Consider the following 18,864-nt stretch of genomic DNA (forward strand, 5'->3'; position numbering starts at 1 on the left):
TTTTGTTTAAATAACTCTTTTAATTAGCTGCTCGTGATGAAACAACAGCCTGACACAAAAAGCTCAGTTTCCCCTGCAGGTATCACACTCCGCCGCTTGGCAGCTCTGCTCACAGTTGAAGAAAAGCTCCAGCCGCTCTGATTAAACACTAATTTGGTTTACTAGCCCCCGCCGAGTGCAGTGCCAGAGCCTCTCTAATACGAGGTGCAATCGAGTCAGTGAGACCGGCGATCGGGGACATAGAGATGAGCAAGTAGAGGTTTATTCCAGGCTGAAAAGAGAAGAAAAGAAACAACGTTTCGGCTGTAGAGCCTTCTTCGGATATCAACACCCGAAGTTTTTCTTCTCTTTTCAGCATGGAATAGACCTCTTCTTTTTCCCTTGTAGCCCACGCCTGCTGACGCAGCTCCCTGCTTGAAATATTAATAACGAGCTTGCAGGAACTCCGTTCGTACAACTCGCAGTATTTGGCGCCCTCCAGTGGTTCAAGCCTGTAACTACAAGCCAGCTATTCCAGGAGGAGTTTGATCAAGATATCAATCGGATCTCTATCGTTTCCACCCCTTCTTGCATCGTCTGAACTGTCTGACGTGCTGGCATGAATGAAACGATCAGAACTGAGGCTTGCTTTAGGAATTTATTCAAATGAATGAATTGAGGCTTGAGCCTAAAGTCAAAAACTAATTAGGTGTGATCACAGCAGGGAAGTTTTTTTTATCAGAGCAATAGATATAATTAAAACTTCAGTTGTATGAAGAAATATGAAGCACAATAAGAGGTAATTCATCGGATTTATTTCTTAAATGCATATATTCTTTTTTAAATCAGTAATATTTCCCTTTTTAAAAATATAGAATATCAAGAGCTCATCCAACACAACTTAGAGCCGCTGTAGACAAGTACATAATGGTAAAAATAACATTAATTATAAGAATACTTTTTAAAAAATCCGTGCCACGGTATTTCTCTAAATAAACTTTTGCACATTTAAGCAATGTATCAATGCAAAAAATAATAAGGTATATAAAATAAAAGTGCTGTGGTGGCAGCTAGCTCTGCTGTGTGCTTCTCTCTAGAAGATGAAAGGAGTGTTGGCAGGCTTCAGTGGAGCGAGCAGGAATGTGGGTCTGGGACACCGTTGCGTCACCATGCTGCCAGGTTTCAGGTTAACAGCCGAGCGATCCCTTTCGGAACCAACTGAATTGGCCAAGAAGCATCACAGAAGGGTTATTCCAGGGGTGTCCAGTCCTGATCCTGATCCAAGTCCTGGTTTCTCGGTCCAGCCCCCGGCTCTTGGCTCAGTCAAGCAGAAGATGAGCTCAACTTGGTCATAAATGGGAAGAGGTGGAAAGAAACCCGGAGACTGGAGCTGGGCACCCCTGCCAGGAGCACTGGAACAGGATTCATCTCCTGGTTCGTTACTGGACCTTAATACCTGGGCCCTGGACTCTTCACTGCTCAGTGAGACAGCTGTTCTGTAAACTCTTACTGAATATTACTGCCTTTTCCAAAATCTGTGGACAACAATGCAAGCACGCAGGAATGCAAGGATATCTCACACACGCTAGTCATCGTTAGGCAGAATGCTGGGAAAACAGTCCAGATTGGAGTGAAAACACCAGGAAACCCCACAGGTACAGTGATGCCTCACTTAGCACTGAGGGCGTGTTCCAGGGACTGGACCTCTGTGGGAATCAGTGCTAACGGAGGCAGGTCTAGTCTGGATCAGAGGGGATGTGTTCAGGGACAGGAGCGCTGTGGGAATCAGTGCTAACGGAGACAGGTCTAGTCTGGACCAGAGGGGATGTGTTCAGGGACAGGAGCGCTGTGGGAATCAGTGCTAACGGAGGCAGGTCTAGTCTGGATCAGAGGGGATGTGTTCAGGGACAGGAGCGCTGTGGGAATCAGTGCTAACGGAGGCAGGTCTAGCCTGGATCAGAGGGGATGTGTTCAGGGACAGGAGCGCTGTGGGAATCAGTGCTAACGGAGGCAGGTCTAGTCTGGATCAGAGGGGATGTGTTCAGGGACAGTTGTGCTGTGGGAATCAGTGCTAACGGAGGCAGGTCTAGTCTGGATCAGAGGGGATGTGTTCAGGGACAGTTGCGCTGTGGGAATCAGTGCTAACGGAGGCAGGTCTAGTCTGGATCAGAGGGGATGTGTTCAGGGACAGGAGCGCTGTGGGAATCAGTGCTAACGGAGGCAGGTCTAGTCTGGATCAGAGGGGATGTGTTCAGGGACAGGAGCGCTGTGGGAATCAGTGCTAACGGAGGCAGGTCTAGTCTGGATCAGAGGGGATGTGTTCAGGGACAGTTGCGCTGTGGGAATCAGTGCTAACGGAGGCAGGTCTAGTCTGGATCAGAGGGGATGTGTTCAGGGACAGGAGCGCTGTGGGAATCAGTGCTAACGGAGGCAGGTCTAGTCTGGATCAGAGGGGATGTGTTCAGGGACAGGAGCGCTGTGGGAATCAGTGCTAACGGAGGCAGGTCTAGTCTGGATCAGAGGGGATGTGTTCAGGGACAGGAGCGCTGTGGGAATCAGTGCTAACGGAGGCAGGTCTAGCCTGGATCAGAGGGGATGTGTTCAGGGACAGGAGCGCTGTGGGAATCAGTGCTAACGGAGGCAGGTCTAGCCTGGATCAGAGGGGATGTGTTCAGGGACAGGAGCGCTGTGGGAATCAGTGCTAACGGAGGCAGGTCTAGCCTGGATCAGAGGGGATGTGTTCAGGGACAGGAGCGCTGTGGGAATCAGTGCTAACGGAGGCAGGTCTAGCCTGGATCAGAGGGGATGTGTTCAGGGACAGGAGCGCTGTGGGAATCAGTGCTAACGGAGGCAGGTCTAGCCTGGATCAGAGGGGATGTGTTCAGGGACAGGAGTGCTGTGGGAATCAGTGCTAACGGAGGCAGGTCTAGTCTGGATCAGAGGGGATGTGTTCAGGGACAGGAGCGCTGTGGGAATCAGTGCTAACGGAGGCAGGTCTAGCCTGGATCAGAGGGGATGTGTTCAGGGACAGGAGCGCTGTGGGAATCAGTGCTAACGGAGGCAGGTCTAGCCTGGATCAGAGGGGATGTGTTCAGGGACAGGAGCGCTGCTCCTGCACAGGTGTTTTTGAAGTAAGGAACTAATGGCCAGGATAGAGAACGCTGAGGTGGCTCAGTCTAAGAGAGGCATTGCTGTATCTGCTAACCCCCCCCATCATGGTTAAATACTGACTTCTTTATCGCGGTCCCAACCCCCCCGCCCAATAAAAAACAAGCCCTAAGTGAACAGCAATTGCATTGCTCATTGCTTCCACCAGGAGGCACTGTGCTCTGTTGGTCAAAGTACATAGTAACCCAGTACTGGACACCAGGCACTTCAAACCAGTTTAGGTTTTGCATAAACTGCAGGGCACCTTGCAGCTTATTTTCAGCACATTTGGATGTACAGTACTTCCTACTCAAAGTAAGACAGAGCGTCACTGGGCTGCTCCGATCCCTGTAAAACATGGAGTGGGTGAAAATGCCAGGCAACGGGACTCGGGTCCACTACCCGGGAATAGGATGGAAAAGGAATGGCAGCAGGGTCAGAGCTCCAGAGGGATAAACTATCCCAGGAATTGAGCTACACTTCTATCCCTCTGTTGTTTTCCGGTAAGGAACTTGCTGTCCAGCTGGCTGGCAGAAGCCAGGCTCCTGGCTGATTTAAGGCTCAGATTTGTCCTGACGTGACATGTCTTGTGTGGAGACCCCTGGTAAATAATGGCTGAGCGCTGGGGCAGTGCTGGCACAGCTGGCACAGCTGCTGGCCGTCGGTGAGGCTCAAGACGGTGGTCAATCCCAGGGCACTGTGCCGATGTAACCCGGCTGGGAGTCGTGCCGAACAGCTGTGCTGTCTGAGCTGAGGACGTTGAGCTGGGGAGGGGGCGAGAGGCGCTTACAAGGGGCTGTAGGGGCGGACATCTGGGGGTTCCACCTCCATGGCCTGGGGCGCACTAGATGTCCAGCTTGAGTTTGTCGGGGGACTGGTCCAGCTTGGACAGCGTCTTCCTGATGCGCAGGGCGGTGAGCCGGGCAGAGGGGCTCTGGAACCAGCACTCCTTCATGAGCCTAGTGATGGCGGACAGTGTCTGGACAGACAGACAGACAGACGGACGGACAATTCAGTGAGAGGGACAGTTGGGCAGTTTAGTCATGTGGACAAAAATTTCAATCAGATGAACAGACAGACTGATGGACAGACGGACGAACAGTGAATTAACTGCACAAAATGATGAACAGACAGTTAAGTTAGACGGACAGATAGACAAGTAGCCAGACAGATGGACACTTCAATCAGATGGACAGTCTGATGGACAAACAGATGGATAGTTCAGTCAGAGTTCAGACAGCTGGAAGCTCGTTTGTCTGTACATCACCTTGGTAATTCTGACATTTTTACTTAAAGTTCTTGGAATCATTTCATTCTGAAAAGTCTTGGACTTCAATCTACTGTGTACGCGCCCTCCGCTTACCTGGGCCTGTGCTGTTACTCTACAGTCTTCCCAGACCCCAGAGAGCAGAATTCATCCACGTGTCCAGAATCCTCTAAGGCACTAACAAGGTCAACCCAGTGGACTTCTTCAGTCTCAACAGGGCAACACAGATCAGAGGACACAGGTGGAAACTACAGAAAACAGGAGGTGCTTCTTTACACAAAGGGTGGTGGGAGTGTGGAACAAGCGGCACAGCCACGTTGTTTCAGCTGATACTCTGGTTTCTTATTAACGGCTGGCTAAGATCCTTGGCTCATTCAGTGACTAACTACCAAATGAGTAAGAGGGGCCGAAGGGCATCTCTCATTCGGGACCCTTCTGAGCAGCTCGGAGTGACTCACAGGGTGGGTGCAGAGCCGGTTGTGGACGCTGGGTCTCTGCTGGTCAACACACACCACCTTCTTCATCTCCTCGAAGCTGGGGTCTGACAGCACCGCATCGAAGAAGGGGGGCCGGTAATCCTCCACGATCCCTGGAGAGAGAGCAGAGTAGGTGAGTCCTGCAGGAGTGGAGAGCAAGTGGCCGGAGACAATCCTCTTCCAGCTACACTCCGGGACTCTGAACATCTCGCAAATGTGAAAAGGCAGACCTGGCCATAGGACTGTCCCCAGAGTTACCATGGAGTGACCTCGGCCAGGCCACAGAAACTGGACACAGACAGACCTGGCTGTCCAGAGAGGTCAGGCTCAGTGACCACAGCCTGGACATAGAAACTGGACACAGACAGATCTGGCTGTCCAGAGAGGTCAGGCTCAGTGACCACAGCCTGGACATAGAAACTGGACACAGACAGACCTGGCTGTCCAGAGAGGACAGGCTCAGTGACCACAGCCTGGACATAGAAACTGGACACAGACAGACCTGGCTGCCCAGAGAGGACAGGCTGTGCTCCCACTGCCAGCAGGGAGAAACAAAGACAGATATGCACTTTCTGCTGCACTGTGACAAATACTCAGGGATTAGACAAACATTCTTCCCAAAATAACTAATCGAATCCAGAATTCCCACTCCTGCCAGAATCAGAACAGCTCCCAGTCCTACTGGGAGAGGGAACTCAATTTGGCTGCAGCCCAGTACGAGATCTCCTGTCATAGCCTGAGAAACAGAGAGTGAGTCTCTCAAGAAATAAGAATATTATTGTTCTAAATGTCTGCAAAAGATTTGCTAAATGTCATTGCTTTGACAGCGCTGTAATCCATCAGTCAGGCCAATAAAGGCCTTTGATGCTGACAGAGAGAGACGCAGAAGCAGACAGAGAGAAAGAGAGACAGGCTCTGGCACAGCTGACACACAGCTGTGCAAGCTGTGTGCAGTGGGAACCACAGCGCTCGACACTCTGCTGGCCAGGCCAGTGAGCCATGCTGACCCCAGATAAGGCTGTTTATAATTAGTGCTATTCAGGACAGAGGGAGGGAGAGGGGTCAGTGCTGACAGCTCCCTGAATCCAGTCCTCTCTCACGCTCTGCCCTTTCTCCTCACTCAGAGCTGCATCTGTGCACTGATTCTGCATTCCTGTCTCTGCAGGGCAGTGTGTCCCAGGATAAGTACAGTACAGAGTACAGACAGGCTGAGTGGCAGACAGAGACATGACAGCACAACTAAAACAACATGAATCAAAATCCACCAAATCACAACACAAGCCAAACACCTCACGACCTCACCACTGGGACTCACACAAGCACAACACAAACTGGAATGCTTCAGGACACTGAACAGACAGCACACACTAGCTGAATAGTGCTGAAATAAACAGCAAAGAGAACCAGACTCTGATGAAGTACAGGCTCAGTGACCACAGCCTGGACATAGAAACTGGACACAGACAGACCTGGCTGCCCAGAGAGGACAGGCTCAGTGCCCACAGCCTGGACATAGAAACTGGACACAGACCGGCCTGGCTGCCCAGAGAGGACAGGCTCAGTGCCCACAGCCTGGACATAGAAACTGGACACAGACAGGCCTGGCTGCCCAGAAAGGACAGGCTCAGTGCCCACAGCCTGGACATAGAAACTGGACACAGACAGGCCTGGCTGCCCAGAGAGGACAGGCTCAGTGACCACAGCCTGGACATAGAAACTGGACACAGACAGACCTGGCTGTCCAGAGAGGACAGGCTCAGTGACCACAGCCTGGACATAGAAACTGGACACAGACAGATCTGGCTGCCCAGAGAGGACAGGCTCAGTGACCACAGCCTGGACATAGAGACAGACGTGTGGACAGATGGACAGATACACTCTAATAAAGCCCAGAGACAGATGTGTGGACAGATGGACAGATACACTGTAATAAAGCCCAGAGACAGACGTGTGGACAGATGGACAGATACACTGTAATAAAGCCCAGAGACAGACGTGTGGACAGATGGACAGATACACTGTAATAAAGCCCAGAGACTTGATGAGGATGATGAGAAGACAGACCGCTGCGCTCTGCGCTTACCGTTGACGACGGTGCGGCGTGTGATCTCCCACAGGACCAGCCCCAGGGCCCAGATGTCAGTCTGCTTGTAGGACTCGAAGCAGTCGGTCCGGATGGACTCGTCCAGAACCTCCGGCGCCATGTAGCGCTTGGTGCCCACGCGTGGGTTATTGCCAATGTCCAGATAGTCATTGGTCTGGGAGTGGATCACCGCCAGGCCTGAGCACACAGAGGAGAGAGGAGAGAGGAGAGACATGGCAGAGGGGGAGAAAGGAGTCAGTGGAGGGATGGAAAGAGAATTTATTTACGAACGTGTTTTCCACAAACAGGGCAGTAAAGAGAATGTAGGAACGTCTGGATATACAACTGGGCTCCCCAGCTGTGCCAGCCCCCTCCCCCCTCACTCCTCACCCAGGTCGGCGATGCAGCACTGCCGGTTCCTCTTGACCAGGATGTTGCGGCTCTTGAGGTCGCGGTGGGCGATGGCGGGCTTGCCCTGCGTGCTGAGGATCTCGGTGTGCAGGTGCACCAGCCCGCAGGCGATGGACAGGCAGAAGCGCAGGCAGCCCTCGGGATCCACGCTGGTGTTCTGCAGGAAGTCGTACAGCGAGCCCAGCTCGTGGAAGTGCGTGATGAGCCACAGCTGGGTGCTGGAGTTCTTGGAGGTCATGTCTGAGCCGATGAACCCTGTCAGCGAGGATAGAGGCCCACTAATGTACTGACAAGAAATACACTTCCCTCAACATATTAGAACTTGTGTTCTATAGGAGGAACCTAGCATGTCTGAAGGACTGGGATTGTCTTGGCCCATAATCTCTTAGGACTGTAAAGTAGTAGCAAACCAGGGTTTTCCCTTATTATACAGTACCACACTATGTAAACAAAAAGGGAGATACAAGAAACTTCCTAAGAGGCCAGGATTGTTGGTGCACGTGCCTCTGGCACACCACGGACAACAGCAGACCTGGATAATGTGGCAATTCAGATAGCCCCAAACGAAAACTCTTTTCATCATGAGGACAATCTACAGACAATGGCCCCCTCAGAACCAGGACTGGACACCCTGCAGACACACTGACCCCCTTCGAGGACCAGGACTGCACACCCTGCAGACACACTGACCCCCCCAGGACCAGGACTGGACACCCTGCAGACACACTGACCCCCCCAGGACCAGGACTGGACACCTTGCAGACACACTGACCCCCCCAGGACCAGGACTGGACACCCTGCAGACACACTGACCCCCCAGGACCAGGACTGGACACCTTGCAGACACACTGACCCCCCCAGGACCAGGACTGGACACCCTGCAGACACACTGACCCCCCAGGACCAGGACTGCACACCCTGTCTCAGTGGTTCCTGTCTGCCAGGGCATGAGTGACCATGAAGAGCAGGACTCACCCAGGATGTTGTCATGGCGGAGCTGCACGGTGTTGTAGATCTCAGTCTCGCGGAACCAGGACTGCTCATCTCGCGAGGAGAAGATCTTCACTGCCACGTTCTCGCCCATCCAGGTGCCGCGCCACACCTCGCCGTACCGGCCCTTCCCTGCAGCACACACAGTACACGCCCATCAAAGTCCTGCGGGCACTGTCAGCTGCGCTTACAACCAGGACTGGACACCCTGCAGACACACTGACTCCCCCAGGACCAGGACTGGACACCCTGCAGACACACCGACCCCCCAGGACCATGACTGGACACCCTGCAGACACATCGACCCCCCAGGACCAGGACTGGACACCCTGCAGACACACCGACCCCCCAGGACCAGGACTGGACACCCTGCAGACACACTGACCCCCCCAGGACCAGGACTGGACACCCTGCAGACACACTGACCCCCCAGGACCAGGACTGGACACCCTGCAGACACACCGACCCCCCAGGACCTGGACTCACCCACGCACTCCACCAGGGAGATCTGGCGTGCCACTGTGCGCTGGACCAGGTAGGGCAGACCCGTGCCGCTGCCTGAGGTGCAGAACTCGTCGAACATGTCCTGTGAACAGAGACACGGGCACATCAGAACCTGCCCCGCAGTCTGCTTTCAGTGGCTTTCATCCACTGTCAGAACGTGGTCCACCATGGTGACCCTGGTGTCCTGGGAACACAGAGCGAGTGAAGACCAGAGCACTGCAGGGCTCTCACATGCTCAGCTCCCCTGACCAGTGTGTCTCTGGAAGGTGATCCACAATGTAATCAAAACCAGAATCCAAGAGCTGTGAGGTGGAAGCACAAGCTGCCTCCCTGTCATTCTGTTGCCCAGAATTAGGGATACATTTCTGTTAACTACGGTATTGACCCCAGTATTAAATACAGCTCCTCTCCCCTTAACGAGGCTCCAGACCCCAGTATTAAATACAGCTCCTCTCCCCTTAACGAGACTCCAGACCCCAGTATTAAATACAGCTCCTCTCCCCTTAACGAGGGTCTAGACCCCAGTATTAAATACAACTCCTCTCCCTTTAACGAGGGTCCAGACCCCAGTAATAAATACAGCTCCTCTCCCCTTAACGGGGGTCCAGACCCCCGCATTAAATACAACTCCTCTCCCTTTAACGAGGGTCCAGACCCCAGTATTAAATACAGCTCCTCTCCCCTTAACGGGGGTCCAGACCCCAGTATTAAATATAGCTCCTCTCCCCTTAACGAGGGTCCAGGCCCCAGTATTAAATACAGCTCCTCTCCCCTTAACAAGGCTCCAGACCCCAGTATTAAATACAGCTCCTCTCCCCTTAACGAGGGTCCAGACCCCAGTATTAAATACAGCTCCTCTCCCCTTAACAAGGCTCCAGACCCCAATATTAAATACAGCTCCTCTCCCTTTAACGAGGGTCCAGACCCCAGTATTAAATACGGTTCCTCTCCCCTTAAGGAGGCTCCAGACTGGAGTATTAAATATGGCTTCTCTCCCCTTAACGAGGGTCCAGACCCCTCTATTAAATACAGCTCCTCTCGCCTTAACGAGGCTCCAGACCCCAGTATTAAATACAGCTCCTCTGCCCTTAACGAGGCTCCAGACCCCAGTATTAAATACAGCTCCTCTCGCCTTAACGAGGCTCCAGACCCCAGTATTAAATACAGCTCCTCTGCCCTTAACGAGGCTCCAGACCCCAGTATTAAATACGGCTTCTCTCCTCTTAACGAGGCTCCAGACCCCAGTATTAAATACAGTGTGTTCAGAATCTCAATGTGCTCAGGCTGTGTGTGTTCAGTCTCCCAGTGTGCTCAGTGTGTTCAGTCTCCCAGTGTGCTCTGTGTGTTCAGAATCTCAATGTGCTCAGGCGGTGTGTGTTCAGGCTCTCAGTGTCCCCTGTGTGTTCAGGCTCTCAGTGTGCTCTGTGTGTTCAGGCTCTGGGGGCGCTGGGCGACTGGCGGCTGGCGGCTCTTACCCCATAGGTGCCATCCCCTCCGCAGGGCACCTTCTCCTTGACGTCGTCCGGGTCGTCCAGGGGCGGTAACCGGCGGCACCGGCGGCGGATCAGGAACCTCCAGGCCAGGCAGAAGATCCCCAGCGACAGGACGAACAGGAGCAGGAAGGAGACCGACAGCGCCACCACCAGGCCGCTGCTACGATCTTGTTCTGCATTTGGACACACAGGCACAGAGAGAGGGGGCTGGACGTCAGGGGTCACCCAACCACAGAGAGGGGGCTGGACGTCAGGGGTCACCCAACCACAGAGAGAGGGGGGCTGGACATCAGGGGTCACCCAACCACAGAGAGAGGGGGCTGGACGTCAGGGGTCACCCAACCACAGAGAGAGGGGGCTAGACGTCAAGGGTCACCCAACCACAGAGAGGGGGCTGGACATCAGGGGTCACCCAACCACAGAGAGGGGGGGCTGGACGTCAGGGGTCACCCAACCACAGAGAGGGGGGGCTGGACGTCAGGGGTCACCCAACCACAGAGAGAGGGGGGCTGGACGTCAGGGGTCACCCAACCACAGAGAGGGGGGCTGGACGTCAGGGGTCACCCAACCACAGAGAGAGGAGGCTGGACATCAGGGGTCACCCAACCATGGAGAGGGCCTGGACATCAGGGGTCACCCAACCACAGAGAGGGGGGGCTGGACATCGGGGTCACCCAACCACAGAGAGGGGGGGCTGGACGTCAGGGGTCACCCAACCACAGAGAGAGGGGGGCTGGACGTCAGGGGTCACCCAAACACAGAGAGAGGGGGCTGGATGTCAAGGGTCACCCAACCACAGAGAGGGGGGGCTGGACGTCAAGGGTCACCCAACCACAGAGAGGGGGGCTGGATGTCAGGGGTCACCCAACCACAGAGAGAGGAGGCTGGACGTCAGGGGTCACCCAACCATGGAGAGGGGGCTGGATGTCAGGGGTCACCCAACCACAGAGAGGGGGCTGGACATCAGGGGTCACCCAACCACAGAGAGGAGGGGCTGGACATCAGGGGTCACCCAACCACAGAGAGAGGGGGCTGGACGTCAGGGGTCACCCAACCACAGAGAGAGGGGGGCTGGACATCAGGGGTCACCCAACCACAGAGAGAGGAGGCTGGACATCAGGGGTCACCCAACCATGGAGAGGGGGCTGGATGTCAGGGGTCACCCAACCACAGAGAGGGGGGGCTGGACGTCAGGGGTCACCCAACCACAGAGAGAGGGGGGCTGGACGTCAGGGGTCACCCAAACACAGAGGGGGCTGGACGTCAAGGGTCACCCAACCACAGAGAGGGGGCAGGACATCAGGGGTCACCCAACCACAGAGAGGGGGGGCTGGACGTCAAGGGTCACCCAACCACAGAGAGGGGGCAGGACATCAGGGGTCACCCAACCACAGAGAGAGGGAGCTGGACGTCAGGGGTCACCCAAACACAGAGAGAGGGGGCTGGACGTCAAGGGTCACCCAACCACAGAGAGGGGGCAGGACATCAGGGGTCACCCAACCACAGAGAGAGGGGGCTGGACGTCAAGGGTCACCCAACCACAGAGAGGGGGGGCTGGACGTCAAGGGTCACCCAACCACAGAGAGGGGGCTGGATGTCAGGGGTCACCCAACCACAGAGAGAGGGGGCTGGATGTCAGGGGTCACCCAACCACAGAGAGAGGAGAGAGAGGCTTTGGCCCACCTGGCTTGTTCAAGTAGTAATAGTGATCATTCAGAGTTAATGGCATTTAAACAGCACCACTCATCCCACAGGATACCAAAGCCCTTCACACACAGGAGGGGACCCAGTTCCTCCCCAGTGAGGAGCAGCCCCTCCTGGGAGACACACTGCAGCCCCTCTGCACAGCAGCTCAGGGCAGGAGAGAGACGCTGCTGCTCCAGGGGGTGAAGGGAGGACAGACTGTACAGGAGCAGAGTGGGGTTTATCTAGGACACCCCCACTCTTACAAGCAGGGTCCTGGGATCTTCAGAGAGCAGGGAGTCAGGACCTCAGGTTAATGTGTCATCTGAAGGACAGCGCCTCCTACAGCACAGAGTCCCCCATCGCCACACTGGTCACTGGTTCAGAAATTCTGGACCAGAGTGAAGAGTGCCACCTACAGGCCCTACACCCTTGCAGCAGAGACCTGGTTTTCCTTAGAGCTCTCCCATCTTCATACTGACCCGGCCCAAGCTACAAGGTGTTAAATAGTTGCTAACGGATCGATCCCCGACGCTTCGGGATGGACTCCGGAGAGCCTACATCAGGAGGCTGACATTGTGATCCAGCCAGAGCCTGTTTACTGAGGACTGTGGGAATCAGCCGCTGTGCACAGACACGCTGACGGCACCCAACCCTTCACAGACGCATGTTTCTGTGGCCAACTTTCAAGTCGCAGGCTGTTGGATTGGCAGATATATTTTCTCTGACAATCGTTAACTCCAGACAATGTTTTCCGAGTTCTCTGCACACCTTCTCCCGATCCCTCCCAAGGATTCTCGTCATTTCCTGTTTCTTCACTTCCTGGTGAATTTTATTTTGTGTATCTGCTCCAAGTGCAAAGGTTATCGGCTTTTACTGGTCCTTCATAACCTATTGTACTCTACAGTTAATGCACATTTGGTCATAGTTTCCCAAACATTTTCCAGAAAAGTATATTTTTGTGCATTTTTCCATGACTTTTCCAGGCCTGGAAATTAAGTCTGCAGTTTCTCCAGGAAGCCAGGGCTGACCTCTGTCTGCGTGCTGCCGGGCAGAGTGACCACCTTGCAGTACTAGCTGCAGACACTAGGTGTCAGCACTTCCCCCTTTTCCCCACAGGAGGCGGTTTGGCAGACAGGCTGAAGCAGTCTAGGAGCACGGCCCTTGGAACAGGGTTATGAAATTGCTCTTAAATGAGAAATATAAACTGTCAGATTACAATCTACTCTTGCTAAACTGCATACTCTCACTTGCTTTCCCTACAGAAAAATAACAAAAAGTATTAGAGAAGTGTATTATAATATTTTTATCTCTTTTGCACTAATATGATAAAAATGACTAGAGTATTTAGCTTTGGCTAACAATAAACTGTATATGAAAGCAAACCCACGTTGACTGTCCAGAGCAGATCAGGAACATTGATCAGCTGACCAGTAGGTGGCGCTCTACCCTCTGGTCCAGAATTTCTGAACCAGTGACCAGTGTGGTGATGGGGCACTCTGGGTGCTGTAGGAGGCGCTTTCCTTCAGATGACACATTAACCTGGGGTCCTGACTCCCTGCTCTCTGAAGATCCCAGGACCCTGCTTGTAAGAGTGGGGGTGTCCTGGATAAACCCCACTCTGCTCCTGTACAGTCTGTCCTCCCTTCACCCCCTGGAGCAGCAGTGTCTCTCTCCTGCCCTGAGCTGCTGTGCAGAGCGGCTGCAGTCTGTCTCCCAGGAAGGGCTGGGTCCCCTACTGTGTGTGTTGCAAGATAACATGAACATTGTGTATGGATGAAAAAGGCTTCCGAGTCTCCTACTGAGCTGGACATCATTCAGTGAAGAAGGCCAGCCCCAGGCAGGAAGCTGGCCGGTAGCGGTACCGACACCGATGATCCAGACACAACAAGGACACCAGATGGCAGACTCGGGCGCCTCACACAGCTACTGGCACAGAGAGCAGAGCTGCTTGCACTCCTCCCAGCATGCAACTTCACCACAAGTGATGTCAAGCACCCACCATGCGGCAGGTCCTCCCCGGGCCGTGTGCCGTTCGGCCTCATCTTGTTGGCGTTACAGAGGTCCGTGCTGCAGCACGTGGTGTAGATGCTGTGGTGGGTGCGGCACTGTAGCTTGGCGTCACCCGAGAAGCAGCCCCTCTTCACCGCCCCGTCGTTCTCGGTGTGAAAGCACACTTCGCCCCTGCAGGTCCGGCCCTTGCACGTGCTCAGATGCTCGCAGGAGCACTCCACCCACTGCGGCGCTGCAGGGTCTGGGGGGAGAGAGAGCTCCTTTCCTGCACACAGCCTGGCAGGCTGGGGGCGGCGACGGGACGCCCGTCTACCGCAGGGCACACACACTCACACACGTGCGATTTGGAGACGTCAATTTGCCCAAGCATGCACACACACATGCACACCCAAACGCACATGCACACACACAGACATACACATGCATGTCCTTGCACAGTTATTTACAGATGTCAATCAACATGCATGCACACTTGTGTGGCAATTTAGACTCCATTAGCTGGCACAGCATGTGTTTTCCAGGTGGAAGAAAATCAGACCACAAGGAAAAAAGCCAATGTAGACCCATGGGAACATGCAAACTCCACACAGAGGGTGTCCCAATCCAGAATTGAACCCAGGAGGCAAGAGCTGTGAAACAGCTACCCCTGTGCCGACCCTACACCCTCCCTCCCTGCCAATATTGCATCAGCTCGCCTCACTGTGAACCCTGGCACCGTGGGACGTGACCTCTGATACCGGCGCCTGTCAGACTAGCTGCTTCCTTCGTGGGGGTAGGGTGTAGCGAGGTGCAGCGAGCCACAGGGGGGTGGCTCAATCAAAGCAGCACTGTGTGCTGAGCAGGTCTCTGGGAAGGCTGAGTCTATCCCAGCTGATCAGAGGTTCCCAAAGCATAACGCAAAACTGCAAGAACACATCTTGGGGCTTTTCTCTCCCAAGATGTGTTGTACATTTTCGGTCTTGTCTCTCTGTACCGGGGGGGATGGTGATGAAAGTGAGGAAGGAAGACGTCAGGCATGTGAGCAAGGGGGGCAGGGCTGCGCTCTCTGGCTTGTGCGTGACAGAAGGAGCCAGAGAGGAAGTAAACAGGAAGCCGCGAGAAGACGCTGGGCAGGAGTCAGGAGAGAGCGACTGTCTCTGGGAGGCAGACAGGCAATAAAGGACTCCAGGACCTGGGGGAGGGGGGAGTCTGGGCTTCACACCTGGAGATTTATTCCACCCCCCCACACTCTTGCTTTATTGTCAGAATCAAACAAAGATTTCCTCCAAAGGTCTTTAAAGAAGGGAGTCTAACAAACAGGTCTGAGAGACCCAGTCTGATCAGGAACATCCATTATCTGAAAGCTTCTTGTTCCTGTTAAGGGCAGTGGGAACCCAGAGCCTGTCCTGAAAGCACAAGGCACCTGGACGGGCTACACCCTCACACCCAGGGCACAGGGACAGGCTACACCCTCACACCCGGGGCACAGGGACGGGCTACACCCTCACACCCGGGGCACAGGGACGGGCTACACCCTCACACCCAGGGCACAGGGACGGGCTACACCCTCACACCCGGGGCACCTGGACGGGCTACACCCGCACACCCGGGGCACAGGGACGGGCTACACCCTCACACCCAGGGCACATGGACGGGCTACACCCTCACACCCAGGGCACAGGGACGGGCTACACCCTCACACCCAGGGCACATGGACGGGCTACACCCTCACACCCAGGGCACAGGGACGGGCTACACCCTCACACCCGGGGCACCTGGACGGGCTACACCCTCACACCCGGGGCACCTGGACGGGCTACACCCGCACACCCAGGGCACAGGGACGGGCTACACCCTCACACCCGGGGCACAGGGACGGGCTACACCCTCACACCCAGGGCACCTGGACGGACTACACCCTCACACCCGGGGCACAGGGACGGGCTACACCCTCACACCCGGGGCACCTGGACAGGCTACACCCTCACACCCGGGGCACCTGGACGGGCTACACCCTCACACCCGGGGCACAGGGACGGGCTACACCCTCACACCCGGGGCACCTGGACAGGCTACACCCTCACACCCAGGGCACAGGGACGGGCTACACCCTCACACCCGGGGCACCTGGACAGGCTACACCCTCACACCCGGGGCACCTGGACGGGCTACACCCTCACACCCGGGGCACAGGGACGGGCTACACCCTCACACCCGGGACACAGGGACGGGCTACACCCTCACACCCGGGGCACCTGGACGGGCTACACCCTCACACCCGGGGCACCTGGACAGGCTACACCCTCACACCCTCACACCCGGGGCACCTGGACGGGCTACACCCGCACACCCAGGGCACAGGGACGGGCTACACCCTCACACCCGGGGCACCTGGACAGGCTACACCCTCACACCCGGGGCACCTGGACAGGCTACACCCGCACACCCAGGGCACAGGGACGGGTTACACCCTCACACCCGGGGCACAGGGACGGGCTACACCCTCACACCCAGGACACCTGGACGGACTACACCCTCACACCCGGGGCACCTGGACGGACTACACCCTCACACCCGGGGCACCTGGACAGGCTACACCCTCACACCCGGGGCACCTGGACGGGCTACACCCTCACACCCGGGGCACAGGGACGGGCTACACCCTCACACCCGGGGCACCTGGACAGGCTACACCCTCACACCCAGGGCACAGGGACGGGCTACACCCTCACACCCGGGGCACCTGGACGGGCTACACCCTCACACCTGGGGCACCTGGACGGGCTACACCCTCACACCCGGGGCACAGGGACGGGCTACACCCTCACACCCGGGGCACCTGGACGGGCTACACCCTCACACCCAGGGCACAGGGACGGGCTACACCCTCACACCCGGGGCACAGGGACGGGCTACACCCTCACACCCGGGGCACCTGGACAGGCTAAACCCTCACACCCGGGGCACAGGGACGGGCTACACCCTCACACCCGGGGCACAGGGACGGGCTACACCCTCACACCCGGGGCACCTGGACAGGCTAAACCCTCACACCCGGGGCACAGGGACGGGCTACACCCTCACACCCGGGGCACCTGAAGGAAACCCGTGTGGGCCTGGGCAGAACATGCAGACCTGCAGAGATGAAGCCCCGTCCAGAATCCAGCCCAGGATTAGCCATGCTAACTGCTCCTGTTTTCCTTGACCAGGCAGCTGTGGAACTGCAGGGCTGAAAGAAATTCAGACCTTCAGGATCTCTAAATTACTTAAAACACTCTGCTTAAGTGATTGTATCTGAACTGTCCCAGGTCTTCAGAGATTGGTGATTTAATGGTGACCTCACAGCTCCAACAGTCTCCCACTTTTTAAAATCCCTGTCCATGTAGCAGACAGTGGTGCATCAGTGTCCTGAACCCAGACAATGAAACACCCTCAGGTTCAAGGAGCACCGGAGGGGGAAACTGGGGTATTCTTTTCTCTGAATGTGCTGTGTGCGAGCTTGCTGGTACTATCTGCACTGCAACTGTCTCGTGTGCCCCGAAAACATAAAATAGAGAGCGAGCAATAGCAATGCAAATGCAAAATTAGATATTAGATCCAAGTCTCGTGTGGTATGGTGGTGCAGTGGTCAGCATTGCTGCCTCACAGTGTTGGGGTCCTGGGTTCAATTCTGGACATGGGGTGCTGTCTGTGTGGAGTCTGCATGTTCTCCATATGTTTGTGTGGTTTTCCTTGTGGTGCTCTGGTTTCCTCCCACAGTCCACAGCTAGGTAAATTAATTGGCTTCTGGGAAAATCAGCCCGGGTGTGAGTGTGTGTGAGTGTGTTTCCTGTGATGGACTGGTGTCCTGTCCAGGTTGTACCCTGCCTTAAGCCCACTGCTTGTCAGGAAAGGCTCCAGCTCCCCAGTGGCGCTGTTTTGGATGAATCGGTTTAGAAAATGGATGGATGAAGATCCAAGTCTAAAAAATCCTCAGTGGTGCAGATAACATCACCCGGGGGGACTCACACTGTCGCGAAACAGGGACATGGGGTCACTAATATAAAGTAAGAGGGAGTTACACAAAGAGTTGTGGGTGTCTGGAACAGCTAGGTGGTCAAGGTCCACACTCTGGGCTGAGGTTTTAGACACTCTCCTCCAGACCGATGGAAAAAGGAGGAGAGTGCGTCTCTCACAAAGTTCCTTGCAGTTCCTGGGAAGTCGCAGGAGGGCACTGTTTTGCTGGGCGTAGGGAGAGCCCTTGTAGATGATTCTCAACTGGACACTGCCTCTCAGAGAGTCCCGGGTTAGTGACATGACCCGGGCTCGAATCGTGAGGCCTGGATCACAACCTCGCACTCTGAGTGAGTACCTGTGCCAGATAAACACTACAGGATTCCCCCTCTGAAGACCAAAATTTGACACTTGACCCCGAGCACGGGGTAACCCCCTGGTAAGCAGGCGTGCACCCTGATACTCCCTGACGATTCGGGCAGCTCGTAGGCATGGAGTGGCTCTGTCCAGGTCTGCTCTGGGGGGGCGCAGAGATTTATAGTGCAGGGCAAAGCAGGAAGACAAAGACTTCCTCTCTGAGCCATTGTGCTGCTCTGATAAGGCCACATCTCGAAATCTGCAAGGACTTGATCTGCCCCCCTTACACACACACTGCTCTTCAACACACACTCCTCCAACACACACACACTCCTCCAACACACACACACTGTTCCACAGCATAGACACACACTCCTCCAACACACAAACACTGCTCTTCAACACACACACACTGTTCTACAGCATACACACACACTCCTCCAACACACACACACTGCTCTTCAACACACAGTCCTCCAACACACACAC

The 18,864-nt window shown here is 55.2% G+C and overlaps 1 protein-coding gene across 2 annotated transcripts in view; it reads right to left on the bottom strand.

Annotated features, from left to right (window-relative positions):
* The window catches only part of acvrl1 (activin A receptor like type 1), a 30,660-nt gene continuing 11,796 nt past the window's right edge, over positions 1-18,864 (bottom strand). For both annotated transcript variants that reach the window (XM_088912458.1, XM_088912467.1), the window contains exons 3-10: positions 14,036-14,287; positions 10,333-10,523; positions 8,840-8,939; positions 8,339-8,485; positions 7,343-7,618; positions 6,953-7,150; positions 4,852-4,982; positions 1-4,105 (exon numbers count right to left, since the gene is read on the bottom strand). In XM_088912458.1, coding sequence (XP_088768584.1) covers positions 3,971-4,105; positions 4,852-4,982; positions 6,953-7,150; positions 7,343-7,618; positions 8,339-8,485; positions 8,840-8,939; positions 10,333-10,523; positions 14,036-14,287 — 1,430 coding nt within the window. In that variant the 3' untranslated portion in view covers positions 1-3,970. The remainder of the gene's footprint in view (positions 4,106-4,851; positions 4,983-6,952; positions 7,151-7,342; positions 7,619-8,338; positions 8,486-8,839; positions 8,940-10,332; positions 10,524-14,035; positions 14,288-18,864) is intronic.

This window comes from Atractosteus spatula, chromosome 1 (genome assembly GCF_055471065.1).
Source record: "Atractosteus spatula isolate fAtrSpa1 chromosome 1, fAtrSpa1.hap1, whole genome shotgun sequence".
Classification (NCBI taxonomy): domain Eukaryota; kingdom Metazoa; phylum Chordata; class Actinopteri; order Semionotiformes; family Lepisosteidae; genus Atractosteus; species Atractosteus spatula.